Source organism: Pituophis catenifer, unplaced genomic scaffold (genome assembly GCF_029215685.1).
Source record: "Pituophis catenifer annectens isolate HBS135680 unplaced genomic scaffold, rPitCat1.0.hap2 SCAF_3, whole genome shotgun sequence".
Taxonomy (NCBI): Eukaryota; Metazoa; Chordata; class Lepidosauria; order Squamata; family Colubridae; genus Pituophis; species Pituophis catenifer.
In genome coordinates this window covers 1540306-1567594 of record NW_027256883.1, presented here as the reverse complement: position 1 = coordinate 1567594, position 27289 = coordinate 1540306, and the positions used below count along the sequence as shown (strand labels likewise).

At 51.2% G+C, this 27289-nt stretch overlaps 1 protein-coding gene across 1 annotated transcript; it reads left to right on the top strand.

Moving 5' to 3' along the window:
* Positions 1-212: 212 nt before the first annotated feature.
* On the top strand, positions 213-27289 carry ADCK5 (aarF domain containing kinase 5). The gene is made up of 15 exons (XM_070941932.1): positions 213-270; positions 4415-4515; positions 5332-5481; positions 6953-7028; positions 9519-9719; positions 11006-11146; positions 11789-11902; positions 12816-12947; positions 17026-17109; positions 18310-18391; positions 20663-20741; positions 21829-21920; positions 23070-23328; positions 25326-25442; positions 26539-27289. The coding sequence occupies exons 1-15, from the start codon at positions 253-255 to the stop codon at positions 26651-26653; spliced, it is 1761 nt and encodes a 586-aa protein (XP_070798033.1). The 5' UTR covers positions 213-252; the 3' UTR covers positions 26654-27289.

Sequence of the window (27289 nt, the reverse complement as noted above, 5' to 3'; positions counted from 1 at the left end):
CCTTACCCCCAAGGCTGGCAGGGGGAGGAGCCCCGCAAGCTCCTCCTCCTTCCCCTCAAGCACTCGCCGTCCGCCCCGCCCACAGCGGCCCAAGAGGCGGGGCTTCCCCTCGAGGCTCCTGCTCCGCGAGGCGGGCCAATGGGCGGCGGGGCGGGCGGGGCCTCCGATCGGGCGGCCAATCGGGGCGCTCCGCCTCGCGCGCGGGAGGGCGGGGCATCCACGCTGGGCTGAGGGGCGTGAGGAGAAGCCGCGATGGAGCTGCGGCGGACGGTGAGACCCCCGCCCGCTTCCTTCCCCCGCGGACTCTCTTCCCAGGAGACCCCCGGGGGCCCTAGGCGCTTGGGGGGGGTCCTTCGGGGAGGGGGGTCCGCTCCTCCCCGTGGGGGAGGCGAGCGAAGGGGGGAGGGGAGGGTCTTCTCTGAGCCCCCCGCCCGGAGGTCGTGACCTCCCCCCCTTCCCCCCCCATGGGTTCTTGGCTTCCCAGAGAAGCCCCCCCCCGCCCTCCATTGCTGGGAATGAGGTGGGGGGGTGGGCGGGGGTCTCTGGGAATCCTTGCCCCTCCCTGCCTGCCTGGGTGGGAGTGGGGGGGCTTCTTGCCACCCCACAGAAATGGTCCTCAGCAGCCCCCCCCTCCATTGTTGGGGGTGGAGGGTGGGGGTCTCCGGGGAGGGGGTCTCCCTGCCCCTCCCTTACCCTCCTTGCTTGTGGCGGGGGGGTCCTTTGCCCCTGAGGCCTTCTGGGAGGAGGGGGATCCTCCCCACCTGGGGCTGCCCTCCCCCCACTTTGCACAATGGGGTGTCTCCCCCCCTCCCCCTCCCCAGGGTTGGGCTGGGCTTCCCATTCATCCCTGGGGAATCTTCTTCCTCTGCCCACACGCCCATCCCAGCTGTGCTTTGGAGGGGACGCCCTGATGGGGGGGGGTTTCCCCCTCCCCCCTCGCAGGTGCCCAAGGTGGGGGTTGCCTATTGGGAAACCCATGTGCCTCAGCCCGCCACCCATCATCCACTCCCTCTGCCTTCCATCCTTGCAGGTGGCCGGCTGGCAGGGCTTCCGAAAGCGGGCTCCGGGTGCCAGGCTGGCATCGGGACTGCCAGAACAGACACCTCCGCCTCTCTCTCTTTCTCCACCTGGGTGGGCCCCATGGAGGAGCCTGGGCTGGCTTGGGTTCAGATTATGACAGCCAGGCTTTGGCTGTGCGGAGCATGGAGCCCCCTGGACCCCTCCTCTCTGCCAGGAGTGCCCCCCCTTCCTTCCCTCCTCCTCCTTTCAAATGGGCATGCCAAGTGTCCCTGTGTGTGGCCCATTCAGCATAATTAGATTGAAGCTGCCACCATCTGCTTGACATTCCCACACACACACAAGGTATTCCCATGGGGGTGGGTGTCTCCAAGCCCCTTTTGCACAAAGCCTGGGGAGCCCTGAGCCAAGGATAGCTGTGCAGCCCCCAACCCACCCCCTCCTTGCCCCCCAGTTTCCATAGCTCCTCCTGGACCGGCTCTTCTTCCAGCACAGCACTTTCTTTCCCAGGCTGGCATAAAGCTCCCTGGGCCTCCCATGGCAGTGTTGAGATTGTGTGTGCGTGTGTGTGTGTGTGTGTGTGTGTGTGTGTGTGTGTGTGTTAGCCTAGTGAGGCCCAGAGGGACCCTTTCTCCTCCTGGATCCCCGGCCTGGGCTTCGGAGAGGGTACCCGTGGCCTTTCCCTTGGGCGGTGGGAGTTAGACCTCTCACATGCTCCCTGAGGGGTGGAGGGGGCAAGCCTTCCTGTCCCTCAGCGTAGAAGGGCAGCGGTGCCTTTTCCTGGGCTCTGGAAACCCGTTCCAGGCCAACCTTTGCTCAAGAGTGGCAGATTGGGGCTGTCAGTTGCCAGGCGTGTCTTCTACTAAGAGCACCTGGCTCTGCGTTTCTTGCTTCGGGCTCAGGCGCTGCTTCCTAAGGAAGGGAGAGGCAATCGGGAAAGAGACGATTCGTAGCATTTCAGGGTTGAAAGGGGGGGGGCTGGGTGCTCTCTGGGCTGGGTGGTTTCCTTGCAGATGTTTCATGACCCAACTAGGGAACAGGATTAGTGCTTGTAAGGAGTGTGCTGACCCCAGAAGAGAGAGAGAGAGAGAGAGGGAGGGAGGGAGGGAGGAACGAAGGAAGGAAGGAGGGAGGGAGGGACGGGATGGTCCTTGGTGTTCTCTGAGCTGGGTGTTTTCCTGGCCGACAGAAGTGCTGTGATGTTACCTAGTTTGGGTAAGGAAAGCTCTGCAGGCAGGAAAGCCTCCCAGCTGAGAGAGCCCCAAGGAGCCCTCCCGGAGAGGCCACTTTGTTCTGCAGCCTTTCCTCCTTGACCCCGTCTGCTCCTGTGGAGCTGTCCGGCAGATGTCCTCCGCGATAAGGCCCCCACCCACGCCAAGACCTTGGCAGCCCCCTCCGGGCTGGAACAGCGGGTCAAGGCTCTGCCCTGCTTGCCAGCTGCAGGAGCTCCTCTCCGGGGGCTGGAGGCAGAGCTGGGCGAGGAGATGTCCTCATTTCTTCCCTCCGTTTGGCCTCTCTCCAGGCCGTGTCCCCCCTCGGGGCTTCCAGTGTGTGGGGGGGTCTTCCACCCCAACCCCCATCCATTGCAGAGGAGATGTTAAAGCCCCCCCCTTTGCTGTGCCCTTCTCAGCCAGGGTAGGTTGGGGCACCTGTGGGGGTTCTCAGATAACCCACAGAGAGAACTGCAGTGTTATTTATCCTTTCCTTATCTCTTCTTTCCCCCTTCTACTGGTTGCATGCTTTGATATTATTATTGGTTAATCTTTAGTGAGATTCACAGCCTTTGAGGCTGGTTAATAGCTCAGCAGCTTGAGTCCTAACCAAGGACCTAGGAACTGTTAAGGTATCGTCGGAGGATGTAAGCTGTTCCGAGTAAGGTGCTTTTTATTATTATTATTATTATTATTATTATTATTATTATTATTATTATTATTATTATTATATTATTATTTAATCTTTAGTGAGATTCACAGCCTTTGAGGCTGGTTAATAGCTCAGCAGCTCGAGTCCTAACCCAGGACCTAGGAACGGTTAAGGTATCGTCGGAGGATGTAAGCTGTTCCGAGTAAGGTGGTTTTTTTGTAGAGTCAAAATGTTCAAGTCCGGCAAATTTAGAATTTCTAAATAGCGGGGTAGCCCTTTGGGTATTGCTCCGAGGGCTCCAATTACAATCGGGACAACACACGATTTCTTTTTCCACAGTCGCTCAACTTCAATTTGCAAGTCCCGGTACTTTGTGATTTTTTTCTTGCTGCTTATCTTCAATCTGTGCATCACCATATTATTATTATGATTATGATTATGATTTTCTCTGTTGCTTTGCAAGTACACTGATTGCTTCACTACCGGAGACAAATTCCTTGTGTCTTTTAACTACACTTGGCCAAATAAAATGTCCTGTTCTCTGTCCCGTCCCATTCCAGACTCTCTACTCTGCCTTCTATATTCAGTTCTCCTGTCCTGTCCATCTGTCTATTCTCTTCTATTTATTCTCTTGTTCATTCTCTTATTTGTTCTATTCTGTTCTATTCTAAATTCTATTCTGTCTATTGCCTATTCTACTCTATTCTATTGTAATTTCTGTTCTGTTCTATTCTATTCTCTGTTATTTTCTCTTCTCTTCTCTTCTCTTCTCTTCTCTTCTCTTCTCTTCTCTTCTCTTTTTTCTCCTTGATGGATTTGTAAAATAAAAAAAAAGATTTTTTCTTGGGAGGGCAAATCTTTATTAGAGCTTACTTTGGTTACAGGTGACTCGCTTACAGTCCCTTCGATGCTTCTATTCTATTCTATTCTATTCTATTCTATTCTATTCTATTCTATTCTATTCTATTCTATTCTATTCTATTCTATTCTATTCTATTCTATTCCATTCCATTCCATTCCATTCCATTCCATTCCATTCCATTCCATTCACAATTCTATCTATCTATCATCATCATCTGTCTATCATCTTTAATCTATCATCTATCTATCATCTAACTATGTATCTCAGCCACCCATCTCATGATAAATAAAATATACAGGTAGTCCTATTCTATTCTATTCTATTCTATTCTATTCTATTCTATTCTATTCTATTCTATTCTATTCTATTCTATTCTATTCTAATTCTATTCTATTCTCGTCTCGTCCCTGTTCTTGTTCTTGTTCTATTCTCCTTCCCATTCGGAGGAGCTGCTGAAACGTCTGCTTGGCACCTGTGCTTCCCCCATCCCAGCTCTGCCCCCTTCCTCAGCTTCCATAAGGGGAAGGCAGGGCTGACCCCCAGTGCCCCATCTCGTGACCTTCAGTACTACCTCTCTCCTCCACAATGACGGCCACTTGAGCTTCCCGGAAGTGGATCTTCTTCCTTCAGGCTGATTTTCTCTTCCACTCCCCCCTTTCTGCTTTCCTGCAGCTCCAGGTGTGCCGCTTCCACCGGCATCTGCTTCAGCGCAAGAGGAGCCCCTGGATGGTCTCTCCGCCCTGTCGGTGGCGCTCCGAGGCCCAGTCGGCCAGGTAGCTGCGCTTGCTCAAGGCTGACTTGGGCCACGCCAGGCTTCCTCCTCGTGGCCCAGGGAGCCTTTGGGGCTGGTTGGGGTTGGGTCCTTTGGGCTACTGCAGGGAGTCCTTGACTTATAGCGGTTCGTTTAGTGACCATTTGAATCCACAACAGCACTAAAAATATCCCTTTTTCGCAGTTGCCACCTTTGCAGCATCCCCCCACGGTCAGGTGACCAAAATTCAGACGCTTGGCAACTGACTCGTATTAATGACCGTTGTGGGGGGGGTCACATGATCCCCCTTTTGTGATGACCAAAGTCAACGGGGAAGCCAGATTCGCTTAACAACCAGGTTGCTAACTTACCAACTTGCAGTGATTCACTTAACAGTGGTGGCAAGAAAGGTCACAAAACGGGGCAAAGCCCACTTAGCAAATGTCTCACTTAGCAAGGGAAATTTTTTGGCTCGGTTGTGGTCGTAAGTCGAGGACTACCCTGTATTACTACTTCCCGTGTTGGAAGCACCGGAACGCTTCCGGTTTGAAAGGATTAGCCGGTGACATCACTGTTACCCAGGGGACAACCCGTTTGGGGGGGTCTCCTTCCATGTCCCCCATTAATGAGCCCACCAAAGTGGGACCTATTTAAGGTTTGCATCCTTTTCAGATTGCTAGGTGGACAGGAGCGGGAGCGGGAGCGAATGACGGGTGTTCACACACACGGCAGCCCTTGGGTCTCAAACGCTTGGGGCTGCCAGGAAGAGATGCAGGGTGTGTGTGTGTGTGTGTCCTCTCCGCTTCTTTCACAGTCGTCTTTCTCGCCCGCCCTGTAGCTCTACCGGACAGAGGGGGCTGCTGAAGAGGACCCTTCTGGGAACAGCGGTGGCCCTTCCCCTGGCAACGGGCATCTACTACGGCTTGGCAGGGAAGCAGAACCAGAGGAAGATGCGGTTGGTGGCCGGCGGCGCAGTGCGCTTTGTCAGGTGGGGTGGCTGTTGGAAGGCCTCCACGGCCCTTTCCTGGGGAGGGAGGTGGGGTGGAGAAAGGAGGGTCCCAACTCCCTCCTTACACAGCCCAGCCCAGCCCAGCCCAGCCATCACTGCAAGATGTTGCAGGTTTTCTGTGGGTCCACCAGCAGCGGGTAGGAGTTCTAGAGCAGGGGTTCTCAACCCTGGGTACGTGGCCCGGTGCATGTCTGCAGCCCGTTCAGAATCGGGCCACGGAAGCGGTGACCCTGAGCATGCGTGTTGCACCTGAAGCTGCAGTGGTGAAAGTAGCACACATGTGCTAAACCATCCCTCTCCGCCAATCAACCGATCGGGAAAGGTTTGAAACTCCTGGTCTAGAGCAATGGTCTCCCAACTTGGCAACTTTAAGCCTGGCGGACTTCAACTCCCAGAATTCCCCAGCCAGGGCCTCCAACCTGGGCAACTTTAAGCCTGGCGGACTTCAGCTCCCAGAATTCCCCAGCCAGGGCCTCCAACCTGGGCAACTTTAAGCCTGGCGGACTTCAGCTCCCAGAATTCCCCAGCCAGGGCCTCCAACCTGGGCAACTTTAAGCCTGGCGGACTTCAGCTCCCAGAATTCCCCAGCCAGGGCCTCCAACCTGGGCAACTTTAAGCCTGGCGGACTTCAGCTCCCAGAATTCCCCAGCCAGGGCCTCCAACCTGGGCAACTTTAAGCCTGGCGGACTTCAGCTCCCAGAATTCCCCAGCCAGGGCCTCCAACCTGGGCAACTTTAAGCCTGGCGGACTTCAACTCCCAGAATTCCCCAGCCAGGGCCTCCAACCTGGGCAACTTTAAGCCTGGCGGACTTCAGCTCCCAGAATTCCCCAGCCAGGGCCTCCAACCTGGGCAACTTTAAGCCTGGGGGACTTCAACTCCCAGAATTCCCCAGCCAGGGCCTCCAACCTGGGCAACTTTAAGCCTGGCGGACTTCAACTCCCAGAATTCCCCAGCCAGGGCCTCCAACCTTGGCAACTTTAAGCCTGGGGGACTTCAACTCCCAGAATTCCCCAGCCAGGGCCTCCAACCTGGGCAACTTTAAGCCTGGCGGACTTCAACTCCCAGAATTCCCCAGCCAGGGCCTCCAACTTGGCTACTTTAAGCCTGGCGGACTTCAACTCCCAGAATTCCCCAGCCAGGGCCTCCAACCTTGGCAACTTTAAGCCTGGCGGACTTCAACTCCCAGCTTTGCTGGCTGGGGAATTCTGGGAGTTGAAGTCCGCCAGGCTTAAAGTTGCCCAGGTTGGAGGCCCCTGCTCTAGAGGACTTCATGACCACCCCCCCAGCTGTACTAAGGAAGCCAGAAACTCTCTGGGCCTGACCTCCTGCCTCCCAGACATCTCTGACCCAGGCACTTTCCAAACACCCCCCTCTCCCCCCGGCCCAGGGTGGGCACTGAGCAGGTGGACTGAAGGGACAGTCCTCATCCCGGCTTCTCTCTTCCCCAAGGTCCCTGCGGCTGGGAATCCAGATCTCCTTCGATTACTGGTGGACCAGCCATATCGTCTTGAGAGGCCTGGACGAGGTACAGTTGCTTGTCAAGCTTTGGCAAACGGGTCTTGTGAAATACAGTGCAGTATTTCACAAGAGAGTACAGTCCAGGTTGCAGCAGAGTTCAAAAGCCAGAAATAGATCTGGGTACAGATAATCCTCGACTTACGACCACAACGGAGCCCGGAATTTACGTTGCTAAGTGAGAAATTTGTTAGGTGAGTTTGGCCCCGTTTTACGACTTTTCCTGCCGCCTTCATTAAGGGAATCCCTGAATGAGTCACATGGTCGTTAAATGAATCGGGTTTCCCCCCATCGACTTTGCTGGTCAGAAAGTCACAAAAAGGGGATCATGTGACACCCCCCCCCCATTACGGGACGCTGCGACCATCACAAATATGAATCGGTCACCAAGCGTCTTGCATGACCGGGGGGGATACTGCAATGGTCGTAAGTGTGAAAAATGGTCGTAAGTCACTTTTTTCAGGGCCGTTGTAATTTCGAACTGTCACTAAGCGAATTGCTGTAAGTTGAGGACTACCTGTACTTACGTTCTTTCTTTGTCTAAGAAATGATTTGCAGAAAAGGTTAGACTTAGAGGAATGATGCGAGGCAACGAAGAATAGGGACCTCCTTATTAATGTAGGAAAGACCACAACAACATGGTGTCAGAAATGAAAAATGAAAGGGAGGCCTGGAAATTAAATCTGCAGGTGGTCCTCAACGTACGACCACAATTGAACCCCAAGTTTCCATTGCTAAGCAAGACACTTATTAAGTGTCTTGAGTTTTGCCCCATTTTACGCGCTTTCTTGCCAACTTTGTTAAAATGGGCCTGGTGGCTCAGCAGACTGATAGCATTGTGATTAACACCAGCTGTCTGCAATTACTGTAAGTTCGAATCTCACCAGGCTCAAGGTTGACTCAGCCTTCCATCCTTTCTAAGGTAGGTAAATTGAGGACCCAGTTAGTGGGGGCAATAAGCTGACTTTGTATGAATATACAAAAGTATATTTTGTATAAAGTATAAAGAGCCTGTAGTACAGTGGACTAAAGCACTGTTATTAACATCAGCTGCCTGCAATTACTGCAAGTTCAAATCTCCCCAGGCTCAAGGTTGACTCAGCCTTCCATCCTTTCTAAGGTAGGTAAATTGAGGACCCAGTTAGTGGGGGCAATAAGCTGACTTTGTATAAATATACAAAAGTATATTTTGTATAAAGTATAAAGAGCCTGTAGTACAGTGGACTAAAGCACTGTTATTAACATCAGCTGCCTGCAATTACTGCAAGTTCAAATCTCACCAGGCTCTAGGTTGACTCAGCCTTCCATCCTTTCTAAGGTAGGTAAATTGAGGACCCAGTTAGTGGGGGCAATAAGCTGACTTTGTATAAATATACAAAAGTATATTTTGTATAAAGTATAAAGAGCCTGTAGTACAGTGGACTAAAGCACTGTTATTAACATCAGCTGCCTGCAATTACTGCAAGTTCAAATCTCCCCAGGCTCAAGGTTGACTCAGCCTTCCATCCTTTCTAAGGTAGGTAAATTGAGGACCCAGATTGTGGGGGCAATAAGCTGACTTTGTATAAATATACAAAAGTAAGAAGGCTATTGCTTAACGCATTGTAAGCCGCCCTGAGTCTCCGGAGAAGGGCGGCATATAAATCAAAGCAAAAAAAGAAAAGAAAAAGGGAATCCCGGCCGTTGTTGAATGAGTCACATGGTCGTTAAATGAATTGGGTTTCCCCATCGACTTTGCTTGTCAGAAGGTCGTGAAAAGGGGATCACGTAACCCCCCCGGGACTCTGCGACCGTCATAATATTATGAACCAGTTGCCAAATAGCCGAATTTTGATCCCGTGACCCTGGGGAGGCTGCAACGGTCGTAAGTGTGAAAAAAAATGGTCATACCTCACTTTTTTTTTTCCAGTGCCGTTGTAACTTCGAACGGTCACTGAACGAACGGTCGTAAGTCAAGGACTACCTGTCCTATTCCATGGATAGCCAATAATGGATAGTAACATGGGTTGTTAAGTGAATCTGGCTTCCCTTTCCCCTCGACTTTTCTTGTCACAAAGTGAGTAAAAGGGGATCAGGTGACCTCCCCCCTCCCCAGGACGCTGCAGCTGTCATAAATGTGGTTGCTTACCCTCTAATGGTGTGGCATGATATATGTGTTGGTCTAAGCACCTATTTGCTTAGGAGGAGAGGCATCCATAGCCACGGAAGAGGAGGAGGAGGAGATATTGCTCCCAAGTTGCACATTCAGAGGCAAATCTCCAGCCAGCTCCCTCCCTGGTTTATGACCGTCGTAATCCAGGCAGGGAAGGTTGGCAGCTCGGAAATCCTCCTCCTCTCGAAGATTACAGATCTCCCAAGATAGCTTGTTTCCCCCCTCCCCTTCTTGGGAGTGGAGATGGAGAGGGGATCAGCCAGTCATGCTGTCCATGCCATCACCTGTGAGATCCGCTGGGAAGGATCTAACCACCTGCTCTTCCTCGTCCGTCTTCCCTGTGGTCAGAACAGCCCGGAGTACGTAGCTGCCGTGTCCAGGTGCCACCAGCGCTCGGCCGAGAGCATCGTCTTCGGGGCCATCCAGAACGGGGGTCTCTACATCAAGCTGGGCCAAGGCCTGTGCGCCCTCAACCACATCCTGCCCCAGGAGTACGTCAACACGCTGCGCACCTTGGAGGACCAGGCGCTCAGGCGGGGATACTCGGAGGTGAGCGGGGCAGGGAGGGGCAGCTACGGGATGCTTCTGCTGCACGCAGGGATCTGGGGGTCACCAGGTGTCCCCCCCCTCTTTTAGGGGCTCTTCCTTGGGTCGCCTGCCCCAAAGAGGTGGAGGGGGGGGGCTGAGCTTTAGTAGGAAAGAGACAGCTCTTCCGTTTTCCCATTGGCAGCCACGGAAGTGGCTTCTCTTCTCCTATCAGGAAAACTTCCCAGAGTTCCTTTTTTTTTTTTTTTTGCTTTAATTTATATGCCGCCCTTCTCCGGAGACTCAGGGCGGCTTACAATGCGCTAAGCAATAGCCTTCATACTTTTGTATATTTTATACAAAGTCAGCTTATTACCCCCACAATCTGGGTCCTCATTTAACCTACCTTAGAAAGGATGGAAGGCTGAGTCAACCTTGAGCCTGGTGGGAATTGAACTTGCAGTAATTGCAGACAGCTGGTGTTAAATTGCAGTGCTTAGTCTGCAGAGCTATCCAGGCTCCTTGCGGTTCGTTCATTTCCTTTTTGCCATTTTAGATTTTAATCTTGTTGCTGGATTTAAATGTTCCAAAAGTCAGTGGGGAGCTAGATTCACTTAACAACCATGGGTACTAACTTAATGACTCACTTAACAACTGTGGCAAGAAAAGTGGCGAAATGGGGCAAAACTGTCTCCCTTAGCAACAGATATTTTTGGCTCCATTGCGGTCGTAAGTTGAGGATTCCCTGCAGCCTCCAGGTAGGTCTGTCTTAACTTTCAACACTTGCTAAGCGAGCGGCCACAACTTAAACCTCTAAATAGGAAGGATCCTTCGCTCCATTTGAGTTGAGAAAGCTATTGTTTTATTAGAAGTCAAGCGTATTGCAATATTGCACAGCCAAACCTGAGGAATCGCGCACCAAAATCCTTAAGTTCTACTCCCCTCCCCCTCAAACTATCCCTCGCTGCCCACCTCACTGCAACCAATCAAGTTCAGGAAGACGTTTTCAGAGGGGTTAGTCCCAAGCCCAGCTTGGTATGCTGCTCCCTCCTCCTTCCAGCTGGATGACCTTGAGGCAGCTTCTCAAGGTGGTACGATATTTACTTTCGATTTCCCAAGCATCCCCCATCCCCACGGTTCATGGCAGTCTCTCACTGCATAACAGCTAAGCACAGCAAGCATAGAGCGACACCTGACACTGGTCGTAAGTTGAGGATTACCTTCCTGTGGGAGGGTTGGCTCACAGACTCCTCCCCTCCGTCCACGGCCCTTGCTGACTCCCCGTCTCTTCTGGCCCTTCCTGGCCGCAGGTGGACGATCTCTTTCTGGAGGACTTCAGCGCCAGGGCGGACCAGCTCTTCCTGGAGTTCGACTACCAGCCTATTGCGGCGGCCAGTTTGGCCCAGGTGCACCGGGCTCGGCTTCATGATGGCACCCCAGTGGCCGTAAAGGTTGGTCTGGAGAGGGAGGGGGCAGGCGAAGCGAGGATGTGCCAGCCTGAAGTCCCAAAGGGGCTTTTTCAGGAGGCAACTGGAGTTTCCTGGGTTTTTTCTTTGAAGACATTTCGCTTCTCATCCAAAAAGCTTCTTCAGCTCTGACTGTATGGTGGGGAATGGAAGGATAGACAGTTGGTCATTTGCATCCTTTTAGAGGGTCCTTGAGGCCACTAGGAGGCCATTAAAAGGATGCAAATGACCAGCTGTCTGCAAGGAGTATCAATCCTTCCATTGCCCGCCCCCCAGTCAGAGCTGAAGAAGCTTCTTGGATGAGAAGCAAAAGGTCTTCAAAGAAAAAAAACAAAAAGTCCAGTTGCCTCCTGAAAAAGCACCATTGGGACAATCAACACCTGGAGGATGGAGAATCCCTACAGAGGGGTGTAGGAAATGGCTGAACTACACTTCCCAGCATCCTTTGCTGCTGTTGATGTTGGGAGTTGGAGGGCTGCAGGGTCCCTTCCTCCCTTCTGACTTCTAGGGGGGGTCCAGCCTCCCTTCCTCGGGGGTGGGGAAGGCCGTGCCGGTGCTCTGAGCTACGACTCTCCTCCGGGGCCGCCCCGATCCCCGGGGGTCACCCTCTCCTGCTCACCTGTGCAGGTGCAGTACATCGACCTGAGGGACCGGTTTGACGGGGACATCCGCACCCTGGAATTCCTGCTGTGGATCGTGGAGCAGATGCACCCCAGTTTCGGCTTCAGCTGGGTCTTGCAGGTATCGTGTTGGGGGGGCTCCGGCCCAGAGAGGAGCCCCGGCATCTCTCGCCACTGACGTGAGAGAGCTGCTCTCGGCCGACTTCCTTGACCCCCTGCAGCACCCCAAATTCATTTGCTGGCTTGCACTTCTGGTGGCCAGGGGGCTGCCCCATATTGGAGCCATGAAGCTCTTTATCTCCCACCAGAGAACGCGGCCCGTTCAGAACAGGGCTGGCCAAAGGGATGAGGAACGTCTGAGGTTAGGGACAAGGGTGGGTGGGTTCCCCTTTCGGCATCTTTCTTGCTCCCTCAACGACTCCTGGGGGTCCGGGTCACGTGTGCCCCATTTTAAGAAGAAGAGAGTGGATCCTGGAAACATGCCCTGTCCTATCCTGTCCTGCCCCCCTCCAGCAAAGGTTGGACTCCGGTGGAAGCAGTAGAAGGGTGGTGGGATCTTGGGGAATGCATTGAAGAGCTTATGGGGAGATGCCTCCAAGGCTTTGGAAAGGAATTAGAGGTGAGGTGAAGCCCCACCGGAGCCGATATCCCCGGTTCAGCCTGCTGCTCCTGAGACACACCCTCCGTGTCTCCCCCATGAGTGCTTGCGCACTGGAAACCAACAGGCCCCTTTGCCAAAGGAATCATAGGCTCCTAGGGCTGGAAGGGACCTTGGAGGTCTTCTAGCCCACCCCCTTGGCAGAACAGCCCCTCTTCTCACTGCCTGCTTGGCTGCCAAAGTCTGCCTTCTAGCCCAGGATTCTTGGCGGTTTGCAAAATGCGCCAGGGAGAGAGATGCTGCCTCCATGCCTTGCTTATGGGTCTCTGGGTGGTACCCAGCGTGCTTGGCACCCTAAGTCCTACACGCCGGGTGTTCCTGCGGAGGCCAGGCTGATCCCCGCCCCCCCCCCCTCTCCTGCCATCTCTCCTCCCAGGATCTGAAGGGGACCCTGGCCCAGGAACTGGACTTTGAGATCGAAGGCCACAACGGGGAGCGTTGCGCCCAGGAGCTGAAGCACTTCCGGTTCGTGGTGGTTCCTCGCGTCCACTGGGAGAAAAGCAGCAAGGTGGGTCCGGGGCCCCCTTCCAAGAGGGCAAAGCACAGAGCTCCATAGGCATCTCCCATCAAAGACTACCAGGATAAGAAGGGGGGGGGGGAAGTCAACCTGTGGCAGAGGAGAAGCCCAGAGATGGGTTGCCACCGGTTCGTACCTGTTCGGCCGAACCAAGAATTAAGATTCTGCACAGTTTGGCGAACCGGCAAATCCCACCACTGGCTGGCCCCGCCCCCACTCGTTTTCCGTCCTGTTTTCCGGGCCGTTTTCTAGCTGTTTTGGCCGTTTTTTGAAAAACTGCCTTAGAACAGCCCCAAAACAGCCTGAAAACGGCCGAAAAAACGGGCAGGGGCGGGGCCAGCCGTTGGTGGGATGAGCCCCAACCGGCTGAATCCTACCTCTGCCTTTGAGGCAAGTGGCCGGGAGGCGGGGCTGGGTGTGATGAGTGATGTCACCCACCCAGTCACATGACCAACCAGCCAGAGAAGCGGTGGTTCAGTTATTCAGTTCCCACCCCTGGGGAAGCCAGATGTTGAACAGAGCAGATCAGCCACCGAGCGTTGTGTAATCCTCCAGCATCTGTTTGGGAACCCTGGCGACGGTCCCAGAGAGGCCCTTTGGGTGACGGGAATGGAGTGGGAAGCTGCCCTTGGTTGGGGTCCAAGGCCTTCGTCCCTCTCTCGGAGGAAGGGGGCAGCATTGGGGGAGGAGACTCTGTGTGGACTTTGAAAGCAGGAGTTGTGCTTGCCCTTGTTACTGTTGAACTCAGTGGTTAAGGCATCAAGCGAGAAAGAGAGAGATTGTGAGTTCAAGTCCTGCCTTAGCCAGGTGGGCAGCTTTGGCCAATCATTAGGAGGTTCTGAGTTCTAGTCCCGCTCTACGCAAGAAAGCCAGCTGGGTGACACTGAGCCAATCAACAGGAGAATCTTGGGTTCTAATCCCACCTCTAAGAGCCGTGGTGGCGCAGTGGTTAGAGCGCAGTACTGCCGGCTCCTTCTGCTGACTGCTGGCTGCCTGCAATTTGGCAGTTCAAATCTCACCAGGCTCAAGGTTGACTCAGCCTTCCGTCCTTCGGAGGTGGGTAAAATGAGGACCCAGATTGTTGGGAGCAAGAGGCTGACTCTGTAAACCGCTTAGAGAGGGCTGGAAAGCATTGTAAAGCGGTATATATAAGTGCAATTGCTATCTTCCTTCCTTCCTTCCTCCCTTCCTCTTAGAATGCAGGATTGCAGGCTAACTCTGCCCACAGCCAGGAGTTTGATTCTCACTGGCTCAAGGCAAGAGGCTGACTGTGTAAACTGCTTAGAGAGGGCTGGAAAGGCCTGTGAAGTGGTGTATAAGTCTAAGGGCTATGGCAATTGCCTTCCCCATGAATAGTCTGTTCTGTCCCTGTTCCACTCACGCACCCCCACAGATGGCCCAGAGTTAATAAGCCACACAGCAAAACTCTTTGAAGATAAAGCTGGCAGCAACCCCAGTGGCTAGCTGCCAATTCAGACTTTACTCACACAAAACAAAGATTAGCCTGCCAGCATTCCGATAAAACAGGCAGAGTTTTCAACAATACAAGGATTAATCCAAAGGCAGTCCGATAAAGCAGGCAAAGTCCAGTAATGCAGAAATCATGGATTAGTTCTAGTTTTTGCTTGTCACAAACTGAACCGGCCACCACACCCACATTTATACCCTGTGGGGTGTGGTCCAGTGGCTCAGCTAATCTCTGGCACGCCTTCCCCTCTGCTGCACACGTTTCTCCCTGCGCCTCCAGCCAGCACTTATCTCCTTCATCGCTGTCCACCTGTGGCTGCGGGGACGTGCTTGGCTCTGGGCCTATCTCTTGGCCTTCGGTGTCCTCCGGAGGCATTGCCAGAGAGGAGGGTCCTGGAGAGGGAGGCCTTGCCAACTCCTCTCCCTCACTCTCAGAGTCTGCATCTGTCGATAGCCCAGGCTCAGGCAACGGAGCCACAACATAGTCTTAAAAGCTGCCAAAGGTTGGACACTCCTGCTTTGAAGCTTTTGAAGCTTTCTCAGCGCGAAGGAATCTGGCACAGAATCTGGTGAAACCGAACTGGGGACTCTTCCAAGTTCTCGGGCTTGTTTTGCAACTGGAGGCTGGGTTTTTGCCATGAGGGAGGCCTCCACCTGAGACTTCTTCCCTGGCAGGCTCAGGTCGAGGGGGTGAACAGGTGCCCAAGAATCCCGGAAATTAAGATATTTTTTTGTAGAAAAGCCAAGAAGGCATTACAGGTTAGTCCTCGGCTTAATGACCACAATCGAGCCCAACATTTCTGTGGCTAAGCAAGCAAACAGCAAGAAAAAACAGCTCCTTTCAGCTTCAGCACAACCTAATTAGCACAAGTTGATTGGATCGTCTCCCGAATCTCAGCTGTTTTGCTCTCAGCTGTTTTGCGCAGGGCTCTGCTGCTTGCTGCAAAGAGGTAAATTGCTGGAGGAGATTTTTTTTCTCCTTGGGCTAATCAAGCTATGCTGAAAACGAAAATGAAAGTAAAGCAGGCTGTTTGCTGCAAGGAGGCAAAATTGCTGGGAGGCAGAGGCGGATTTCTTTTTCTTCTTTTTCTCACCAAAAAAAGGTAGGTGCGTCTTATACTCCGAAAAATACAGTAAGTGCATTGTGAGGATTATGAATCTATGGCCCAGCAATGTACCACTGAGTTGGCTTTTATTGTGAAGTCCCAGGTGCTCTCTCAGCTGGGTGGTTTTGGCTGCAGATGTTTCATTACCAAACTAGGTAACATCTTCAGTGCTAGAAGGGAGGAGGGGTTGCAGAGGGGAGGAGAAGGGCTGTAGGACTGTTCTCGTTGCTCTCGGAGCTGTTTTCTTGCAGACGTTTTGTGACCCACCTACATAATATCATCAGTGCTAGTAGGGAATGTGGTTTTCCCTTCCTAGCCCCGGTGATGTTCCCTAGTTTGGATCATGAAAGATCTGCAGGAAAACAACCAAGCTCAGAGAGCACCAAGGACCCCGCAGTCGTCATCCTCCTCCTCCTCCTCCCCCCAAGCCCCCCACTCCCTTCTAGCACTGATGAGGTTATCTAGTTTGGCAATGAAATGTCCGCAAGAAAACCTCCAAGCTCAGAAAGCACCAAGGACTGCCCAGTCGTCTTCCTCCTCTCCTCCTCCTCCCCTCCAATTTATCTGGGCATTTATTTACTGTTTCTTTTCTTTTCTTTTTTTATTTTTGAAAGAAGTATGTATCCTTTATTAGACTGGAACCAGAAAAATGTACAGTATTCATCTTAAACATTAATGGTTTTTAAAAGCTTTATAAACTTGAGTAAACCACGGATTTACTCAACAGTAAACCATTTATTTACTGTTTTTCTATACCGCCACTCCTTCAAAGGATTCATGAGATTTTGCAGCTAACAGACCGTGCCTGGAATGAAGTTGCATTGTGGAATCTTTTAAAGTCGTCCCTAAAAATCTTAAGCTTGTTATCTCTCTCCAAGTGGTTTCAACCCTTAAAATTCCTTTTGAGCAACTGAATGTGAAAAGCTTCCTTAAAAAAAAAAAACCCAAGGATTCAGGACCTCTCTGGGAAGGCTGGACTAAGGTGGAAACCCCCCAATTTCAATCTCTTCCCCCAAATCTCCCATGTGTATCCATTACGCAAGTTGTGATGGTTGGAAATGTGGGGGGGTGGGTTGTTTTTTGTTTTGCAACGGTGGTAAAACAGCTGCCGGCGCCGTTAAACGAACCCCTGGTTCGTGATGGCTAGAGTTTTGCTGAAAAACCAGAAGGAAATTCTCTTGTAAATTTGCAGCCACGTGGGACACTGCAAATGCAACTCAATTGCCGAGCGACCCCAAAGAGTTCAAAATTGGGTCATAAGTACCCCCCCCCTCAAGTCCATACATCGGAACTTCAAACAGATGCTAAGCAAGTGGTCTTAAGTCAAGGACTCCTTGTATTTCATGCAGCTGTGGGGCTGCGTTGCAATTTGGGGCCCCGGGGTTCATGTGTGGTATTTATCAATGTGGCGACTGATGGCAGTAAGAGAAGCTGTTGTGTGGACCGTTGTGCAGGGCCTTTTCTAAACCACCTCCTCCTTTTCTCCCTGGGCGTAGCGGGTCCTGACCGCCGATTTCTACGAGGCCTGCAAAATCAACGACCTGGAGGGGCTGCTGAGGCAGGGCCTGAGCCCCAAGGATGTGAGTCTCCGGGGGAACCCGGGGGGAGAGGGGGAAGGACGGAGAAGGTTGGGAGATCATTGTGGGTCCTGACTGCCGTTGGGAGGCTGATTGGGGATCATCAGCCCGGATGAGTCCTGCTTGTGCCGCTTCTCTCCTGGCTAGCACTGGTGATGTTGCCTAGTTGGGTTATAAAACGCCTGCAGGAAAACTGCCAAGCTCACAAAGCACCAAGGACCCCACAGGCTGGTCTGTCCCCGTCGCACACACGCACACCAGCAGTCGACCAAGAGTTAAAATAAACCAGCAGACAAGAATTTCCTTTGATAACAGAATTGGCAGCAACCCAGTGGCTGCTTGCCAACCGTCTTCACTTACAAAGGGAGGTTTATCTCCTCCGACCAAACATCAGAGTAAGTCCACAAAAGCTAAAGAATAGTCAAGTCCAGTCCAAAAAATCAATCCAAGCAGAGCATATAACAAAGTTCCAGAAATGCAGAATGGCTTGCTAGCTTTCCGTTTTTGTCTGTCACAAAGCCTGAATGGCCACCACACCCCCTTTTATCCCCTGTGGGGTGTGGTCCAATGACTCAGCTTAATCTCTGGCACGCCTCCTTCTCTGCTGCGCGCTTTTGTCTTTCCGATGCTGTCGGGGATCCAGCCAAGACTTATCTCCGTCACTGTCTAACTGCGGCTGCTCGGAAGTGCCTGGCTCCTGGCCTATCTCTTCTCCTTCAGAAGACACCTGAGGCATTGCCAGAGAGGAGGCTCCTGGAAAGGGAGGCCTTGCCAACTCCTCTCCTTCACTTTCGGAGTCATCTTCCTCCGATAAGATGGGCTCGGGGGTCAGAGACACAACACAGGCCTCCTTCCTCTTCCTCCTCCTCTTCCTCCTCCTCCTCGCAAACTCCACCCCCTTCTAGCACTGATGCTGTGACCTACTTTTGTCATGAAACGTCTGCAAGAAAACCACCAAGCTCAGAGAATACCAAGGATCCCACAACTGCCCTCTTCTCCCTCCCTCCTCCTCCTCTTCCTCTCTGCACACCCCACTCCCTTCTAGCACTGATGATGTGAGCTAGTTGGGTCATGAAATGTCTTCGAGAAAGCAGCCAAGCTCAGAGAGGCCCGAGGACGCCTGCTGCGGGAGGGAGGGGGCTCTTCTGCCTTTGCCTTCTCCTTCCCCTCTCCGAGACCCCTTTCCTTCCTCTCTCCCTGCAGCCAGCAGAGAAAATGATCAAGATGTTTGCCGAGCAGATTTTCTTCACCGGATTCATCCACGCGGATCCCCACCCGGGAAACGGTAGGAGACACAAGGATTTATTTACTTTATTTAGCCTATTATGGCCTGTCATACATGGACTCGCCAAATATATTAACATTTTACCTAGATCTTAAAAAATCACAATGAAATAATGAACGTTATAAAGATCTGTCCTCAGATACCAATGTCCATTGAAGCGCAGCGTCTTTTATATGAAACAAAAAAACAGATCCTGAAACGGTAGATGCCCTCGGTTTACAGCGGGTCACGATGTGATCTACAATTTGACGTTGTGACCCCAGAGTCTCACTGAGGAGAGGGGGGGATACTAGGCCCCTAAATTTATATTTAGAGCCAAGGAACCGAAGCACCAAAGGCTGAGTGGAAAGCCGTGGACTGCAGGAGTGGGAGCTCTGAGACCGAGTGGAGCTGGGAGCTGGTGATCCAGTTGGGGGAATCAGCTCCGCTGGCAGGGACCTGATGGTGGTTTGGTGTGTGAATCTGGGGATTCTCTGGTAGAGAGGCTTGTGCGAACAGGCCAGGCTGAATGCAGAGAGGCTCCCTTTCCAATAAAGGAGGAGATTTGTGGCTCAGGGTTGAACTTTGGGGTCCTTGGTGCTCTCTGAGCTTGGTGGTAATGAATAGGGATAGGAATGGAATAGGAATAGAATAGAGGACAGGACAGGATGCAGAAGAGAAGTTGGAAGGGACCTTGGAGGTCTTCTAGTCCAACCCCCTTTACTCAGACAAATGTTGTGGTTAATTATTCTAAATATCAGGAAATTTCTCCTTGGTTCTAAGTTGCTTCTCTCCTTGATTAGTTTCCATCCATAGTTTCTTGTCCTGCCTTCAGGTGCTTTGGAGAATAGCTTGACTCCCTCTTCTTTGTGGCAGCCCCTGAGATATTGGAAGACTGCTATCATGTCACCCCTACTCCTTCTTTTCTCTAGACTGGCCATGCCCAGTTCCTGCAACCGTTCTTCATACTGTATGTTTTAGTCTCCAGGCCGTTAATTCTAGTTCTTTAGTTCCAGATTTGCTTCTCTCCTTGGTTAAGTTTCCACCCATTGCTTCTCATCCTGCCTTCTGGTGCTTTGGAGAATAGCTTGACTCCCTCTTCTTTGTGGCAAGTTTTTTTTGTTTTGTTTTTAATTTGATTTATATGCCGCCCTTCTCCGGAGACTCCGGCTGACAATGTGCTAAGCAATAGCCTTCATCCTTTTGTATATTTATACAAAGTCAGCTTATTGCCCCCACAATCTGGGTCCTCAATTTACCTACCTTAGAAAGGATGGAAGGCTGAGTCAACCTTGAGCCTGGGGAGATTCAAACTTATAGTAATTGCAGACAGCTGGCGTTAAATTACAGTGCTTAGTCTGCTGAGCCACCAGGCCCTGTGCCATTCTTTGTGGCAATGTTTTCTTGCAGATATTTCATGACCCAACTAGATAACAGCATCAGTGCCAAAAGGAACCGGGGGGGGGGGGGGGTGTTCCATCATCATAGCATGGATGATGTCATCCAGTTGGGTCACGAAATGCCTGCAAGAAAACCGCCAAGCTGAAGAGAGCAACGGGGACTCTGTGCAGGCCAATTCTGAGATTCCTCGTGACTGCACCCCCCCACCCCCACCCCAACTCACTGCCTGAACTTCCAATGGGGGTTGGGTGGGAGGGGGTGTCAGCCCCAGAGGAGCAGAGGGGTGTGGATTGAAAGAAAAAAGGGAAGAGAGTTAAGTTGTGTTTGGGGCAGAACAAATGGTGGGAAGGGAAGGGATGGAGAATTCTACAGGAGATCCTGCACCAACTTGGCTCGCTCTGCTTGTCACGCAACCGGTTGGAAGAGCCCAGAGGGATGGGGAGCCAGACCCAAAGGAGGGTGGGGGTCAACGTTTCAACGCTGATAAGCTCTGAAACTTTTGCCTGCTAAATCCCTTTGAAGCCCCGTTGTCGTGGAAATGAAGGGAGGGGGAGACATTCCTGAGAAATGACAAGGAAAAGAAGTCTGAAGAATGACTTGGAAGATAGCCAATGAAAAGCAGAGTTTTGGGGATCGGAAAGGGAGGGATTGGGGGGGCCAAAAGGTCAGTCTTGTCCGCGCGGAGTCATGATCCGGTGGCTGAGCTCAATTAAAGATTTCCTTAAAGATTGTTAGTTTGGAAATTCATTTAATTTTGAGATAGCACCGCAGTCTGACAGTGGGCTTTACAGGGCGTTTCCTGTGGGGGGGGGTGGGGGGGGAGAGAGAGATGCTTCCCCTCCAGGCAGTTGTTCAGTTTGGCTGCTCTCACCCCCCGTTCCTGCCTTGCAGTGCTGGTGCAGAAGGGCCCGGATGGAAAAGCCCAGCTGGTCCTCCTGGATCACGGCCTCTACGAGATCCTGCACGAGAAGTAAGCATGGGCGAGGGGGGGGGTGTCCAGGTGGGAGGAGGATCCCCTTTGGGGTACAAGAACTCCCCCAGTAGCAGCCTCTCACTCAGTGTCCAGCAGCTACAGGTACTCCTCCTGTTGAAGTAACAACAGCACGGAGAAAAGTTGAGTTATGGCCATTTTTGACACTTACGACCATCGCAACATCCCTGTGGTCACGCGATCAAAATTCACGTGCTTGGCAACTCATACTTATGACGGTCGCAGTGTCCCTTTTTGCGATCTTCTGATGAGCCAAGTTTATGTGGAAGCCAGATTCACTTAGCAACCGGGTTACTAACTTAATAACTGGCATGGTTCGCTTATTGATTGATTGATTGATTGATTGATTGATTGATTGATTGGTTCGATTTATATGCTGCCCTTCTCCGGAGACTCAGGGCGGCTTACAATGCCTTTAAGCAATACCTTCATACTTTTGTATATACCTGCTTAGTAGGGCTTTTGGGGGCTCCCTAAGCGGTGTTTTTTTTTATACAAAGTCAGCTTATTGCCCCCACAAACCGGGTCCTCATTTTACCTACCTCGGAAAGACAGAAGGCTGAGTCAACCTTGAGCCTGGTGAGATTCGAACTCGCAGTAATTGCAGGCAGCTGGTGTTACTTAACAGTGCTTTAGTCTGCTGCGCGACCAAGGCTCTTAGTAACTGTGGCAGGAAAAATGGGGCAAATGGTCTTAAAAAATGGTCTTACTTAGTGCCAGACATTTTGGGCTCCGTTGTGGTCGTAAGTCGAGGACTACCTGTACTTAACCTGCTTGCCTCCCACCTGGGAGTGGCGACTTCCTGCCAGCTCCCCCAATGACTTGGGCCGTTGGAGGAAGTGGTGAGGAGGTGGCCCTTCGCGACGCAGGGTTGCCATCGCTAAGGAATGTGATCGCATGACGTCCTGCTGTACGGTTGTATCACTTAGTGGACATTCCACTCCCAATGGCCGTCATAACTCGAGGACTACCTCCGGCGCCTGCCTTCTGGGCCCCATGAAGCTCTGCAGCTGCATCCCCCCCCCTTTCCCTCCCCTGCTGACGGCTCCTCTCTGCCCTCCCCCAGGGACCGAGAAGCTCTGTGTAAGCTCTGGCGCGCCATTATCCTGCGGGACGACGCCTCCATGCAGCTCCATTCCAAGCAGCTGGGCGTAAAAGGTGAGGAAGGACGTGGAGCCGTCTGCAACTGGGATTTGCTGCTCGAGTTGGCTGGATCCACACAGCACATTCCACCAGCCCACCCCCAGTTATGACTCAGATCAAGCTGCGTTGGTTTGGTTACACACCTCCCTAGAAATCTCATGTCCCCTTTTCTCGGCTCCCCCTTTTCTGGCTGAATCAGGAGGGATGGAAGCCGCCTCCCTTCTGAATTGGCTGCCCTGCTTGCAACTCAAAGTAGTAGCTCAGGGTTGACATGAGGGGCCCTTGGTGCTCTCTGAGCTTGGAGTGGTTTTCTCGCAGACGTTTCATGACCCAACTAGGTCACATCATCAGTGCTAGAAGGGAGTGGGGTGTGCAAAGAGGAGGAGGAGGAGGGAGGAAGAAGAGGGCAGTTGTGGGATCCTTGGTGTTTTCTCAGCTTGGTGGTTTTCTTGCAGATATTGCATGACCCAACTAGGTAACATTATCAATTCTAGTAACGAATGGAGTTTCTTCTCAGAGCACACTGATGGTGTTACCTGGTTGGGCAATAAAGCAACTGCAAGAAAACTACCAAGCTCAGAGACAAGGGGAAGGGAGGAAAAGAGAGGGAGGGAAGGAAAGGAAGGAAGGAAGGAAGGGAAGGAAGATGAAAAAGGAAGGAAGGAGGGAAGGGAAGGGAAGGAAGGAGAAAAGGGAAGGAAGGAAGGAAGGAAGGAGAAAAAAGAAAGGAAGGAAGATGAAAAGAGGGAAGGGAAGGAAGGAGAAAAGGAAGGAAGGAAGATGAAAAAGGAAGGAAGGAGGGAAGGGAAGGGAAGGAAGGAGAAGGAGGAAGGAGAAAAAAGGAAGGAAGGAAGATGAAAAAGGAAGGAAGGAGGGAAGGGAAGGAAGGAGAAAAGGGAAGGAAGGAAGGAAAAGAAGGAAGGAAGGAAAATGAAAAAGGAAGAGGGAAGGGAAGGAAGGAGAAAAGGGAAGGAAGGACACTGATAATGTTACCTTGTTGGGTCATGAAATGTCTGCAAGAAAGCCACCAAGCTCAGAGGGCACCAAGGACTCCTTGCTTGCAACTTGATTTCCATTTGCCCCTCATTTCATTTCTGGCCTGGTGTGCGTGTGTGTGTGTGTGGGGGTCTCCATTCCTGACTGCCCCTTTCCCTCCCCCCCCAGCCCAGGATTACTTCCTCTTCTGCGAGATGCTGCTACAGCGGCCCATCAACATGGCGGAGCTGGCACTGTCCAACGTGATGACCCAGGAGGAGACGGCTTACATGCGTGACATGGCTAAGCACCACTTCGACTGCATCATGCGGGTGCTCAGGAACCTGCCCCGCTCCATGCTGCTCGTCTTCCGGAACATCAACACCGTGCGTGGCATCAACGTGGCACTGGGGGCGCCCGTGGACCGCTACTACATCATGGCCAGAAGGTGTGAGCCATAAGCAGTGGGCGAAGCTGTGTTTCTCAAAGCTTGGCGGCTTTTAAGATGGGTGGACTTCAACTCCCAGAATTCCCCAGCCGACCATTTTGCTGAAGTCAAGATATATTACGCCTACCACATTCCCACTATCTACTAAGAAAGCTCCTTGTCCATTAAGGAAGTTACAAAAATGCGATAAAGAAGTCTAGCCACGTCTGTTCTGAATGTTGGTGAACCCTCGCTGGCTGGGGAATTCTGGGAGTTGAAGTCCACCCATCTTAAAAGCCGTCAAAGTTGAAAAATATTGTTCCAAAGTTTCGCATTTTTTTTTTAAAATTTGATTTATATGCCGCCCTTCTCCGGAGACTCAGGGCGGCTTACAGTGCGTTAAGCAATAGCCTTCATCCTTTTGTATATTTTATACAAAGTCAGCTTATTGCCCCCACAATCTGGGTCCTCAATTTACCTACCTTAGAAAGGATGGAAGGCTGAGTCAACCTTGAGCCTGGCGAGATTCGAACCAGCAGAAATTGCAGGCAGCTGGTGTTAAATTGCAGTGCTTCTGTCTGTTGAGCTAAACCAGGCTCCCTGGTTTTGAAAGGATCCCTTCTACTAGCAGATGAGACGTCAACCATTCCTCTCTTGGTGAAGTGACTTCTGGGACGTATTCAAGATTGTATATAGAATTACAAGTAGTCCTCAACTTGTGACAGGTCGCTTAGAGATAATTCAGAGTTATGACCGAGTCCTCAAACGCTACTTATGACCTGGTTCGGAAGTACCAATGTCTGCCCTCCTCCTTCCCCGTGTGGTCATGTGATCCCATTTTGGGTGTTCAACCCCCTGGCCTGCATTTACGGCTGTTTGCAGTGTCCCACGATCGCCTGACACCGATTTACAACACGTTTGCTACAAACCGGCAAACTTACTTCCAGTTTCGTCCAACCTGCCCCATAGCAAACCACGGGTTTGTTGAACGACCCGTAGCAAAAGTTGCTGCAAAAGTTAGCGAAAACAGGTCTGTTCTGACCCGCTCTACAGCCGTCCCGATTTAACGACCGCAATTGTGGGGTTTAATTACGGTCATAATTCGAGGGCTGTCCATACCCAGAAGGCTTTTCATCCATCCAATACCAGCTTGGGAAAAGTGACCCGTTGTGGAGAGGGTTAGCGGGCATTGGACAAACATTTATTTATTTTATTTTATTTTTTTATTTTATTTTATTTTATTTTATTTTATTTTATTTTATTTTATTTTATTTTATTTTATTTTATTTTATTATTTTATTTTTTTATTTTATTTTATTATTTTATTTTATTTTATTATTATTTTATTTTATTATTTTATTATTTTATTTTATTTTATTTTTTTATTTTATTATTTTATTTTATTTTTTTATTTTATTTTATTTTATTTTATTTTATTTTATTATTTTATTTTATTTTATTTTATTTTATTTTATTTTATTTTATTTTATTTTATTATTTTATTTTATTTATTTTATTTTATTTTATTTTATTTCAAATTTATATACCACACCTTCTCCCGAGGGACTCAGGGTGGTGTACAGCCAGATAAAAACATACAATACAAACATTAAAAACAATTAAAAGAAAATATATTAACTTGACCCCAGTTTAAAATGACAAACCAATTAAAATGTTTAAAAATATGTTAAGCCAACATGGCGGCTTTAATAAGACCTGTGGACTTCGATTCCCAGAATCCCCGAGCCAGCCAGCCATCCATCACCACAGAGGGGGTCAGCCATGACACAATGGGGGAGCCAGGGTTGAACTCTCAATGGATGGAAGGGGCTACTACCCCTTGCAGGAGTTACGGGGAAAGAGGCCAGAGAAAAGGGGGGGGCAGGCTGTGGTTGGGGCCCCCTCCCCGGACTTTGCCCGCAGAACAGAATAACAGATTTGGAAGGGACCTTGGAGGTCTTCTAGTCCAGCCCCCTGCTCAAGGGTATCCATCCATCCGTCTGTCTGTCTCTCCCCAGTGCGGTGAAATGCTGGAGCCGCACCGTCAGCCAGAGATCGGGTATGTTGGCCAACTTCTTCCTCATCCGTTGGATCCGGGCTTTTTGGGACAGCCTTGTGTTCGAGCTTACTCTCAGGTAAGGGTAAAAGCACAGGTAGCCCTCGACTTGACGACCGTAACGGAGACTGTCGGTTACAGCCCTATCCTACGAGTCGTAAAGAGAGTCACCAAATAACCGGATCTGATTTTGCGACGTTTTTCGCAGCCATCGTTAAGTGAACCCATGGCTGGGGATCGCTTTTGACAGTCTCTGGCAAAAATGTCATAAATTGCAACCAGGTGTAACATGGCTGCCCAGAACAGGGATGTCCAAACGTGGCCCCTTTAAGACGGGTGGACTTCAACTCCCAGAATTCCCCAGCCAGGCTGGGGAATTCTGGGAGTTGAAGTCCACCCGTCTTAAAGGGGCCACGTTTGGACACCCCTGCTCTAGAATCACCCCAAACAGTGAGATGGGCGGTATAGAAGTTTAATAAATAAAAATAAAATTAAATAAAAATGAAGACGGTTGCCCAGTATTTGAAAGTGCCGTCATGTGACCATGGCGATGAGGAGAAAAATTGGCCTTTTCAGTACAGTTAGTCCTCAACTTACGACCACAATGGAGGCCAAGAACATGGCTAAGTGGAACATGATGGGTCAAGTGAGTTTTGCCCCATGTTACGACCTTTCTTGCCACCGTTGCTAAGTGAATCACTGCATTAGTCACACCGTGGTTAAGTGAATCACTGCTTTAGTCACACCGTTGTTAAGTGAATCCGGCTTCCGCCATGGACTTTTGCTCGTCAGAAGGTCGCAAAAGGGGAATCACGTGACCCCGGGATGCCGCAACTGTCATAAATACGAGTCAGTTGCCAAGCGTCTGAATTCTGACTGTGTGACGATGCAACGGTCATAAGCGTGAAAAACGGTCGTAAGTCACTTTTTCCAGTAACAGCGTAAATTTGAACGGTCCTGACTCAAACTGTTGTAAGTGAAGAGCTACTAATCCTGGGTTGCGAGTGCTTTTACCGGTCTGTCGTAACTTTGAATGGTCACTAAGTGAGTGGTCGTAAGTGGAGGACTACTACTGCATGTGCTAAAGTGCCCTTTAACCTCCCTCTTCCCTTCCAAAGCATAGGTGGCTGAAGCCCCCCACCCACCCGATGCTCTCGTGTGTCCCCCTTCCCCAGAATCCAGGTCACCTCCATGAAGCTGACCAGCTCCTTGCTGCAACTCCTGGTTTATGTCGGCTTCCTGAAGCCCAGCGAAGAGCAGGAGGGACTCTACGAGCTCCTGCACGCCTGAGCAAAGGGCCTGGAAGATGCCCGGGTGCCCAGGCGGGCAAGCACAGGACGGCCGTCGTGCCCGCAGTCGGTGGGCATGGCAAACGGGGATGTTCGAGGAAGCCCCCTCCTCTTTCTGGAACAGAGCCTGACCGACTGGCGTCTTTAATTAGTTCAGAAAAACTTGAATAAGGAGCAACTCGCCATATTTAACGTAAAATCACTCAGTGAGCCAGAAATGGTGCTGTTTAAGCGATTGGGGTGGGGTCTCTTTTCTTTCCTCTTCACCCAAATCCACAGGGAAGGGGGGGATTTCTCTGGAGCCCACACCCCATTTTGTTCTGCGTTTAAAGGATGGCGGGAGGCAGTTGGTGGGCTAAACTGCCTTTGGGGTCCTTGGGGGGGCCGGAGGACAGGGAACAAGGCATCCAATGAGGCCCTTACAATGACTGGAGCAAAAAAGGGGGGGGGGATTTGGGGGGATAAACCATGTTGCCCCCACAGCTGTCTGGAGGGGTAACGGTGGATCAACTCTCTACCTAGCTAGGTTCCCGAGTCCCACAGGGCCAGGAGTTTCCTCTTGTAGCTGGATTAAAAAAAAAAAAAAGCTTAAAAACTCTTCCTTGCCTGCTGACCTGCAACTACCAATAAAGGAGAA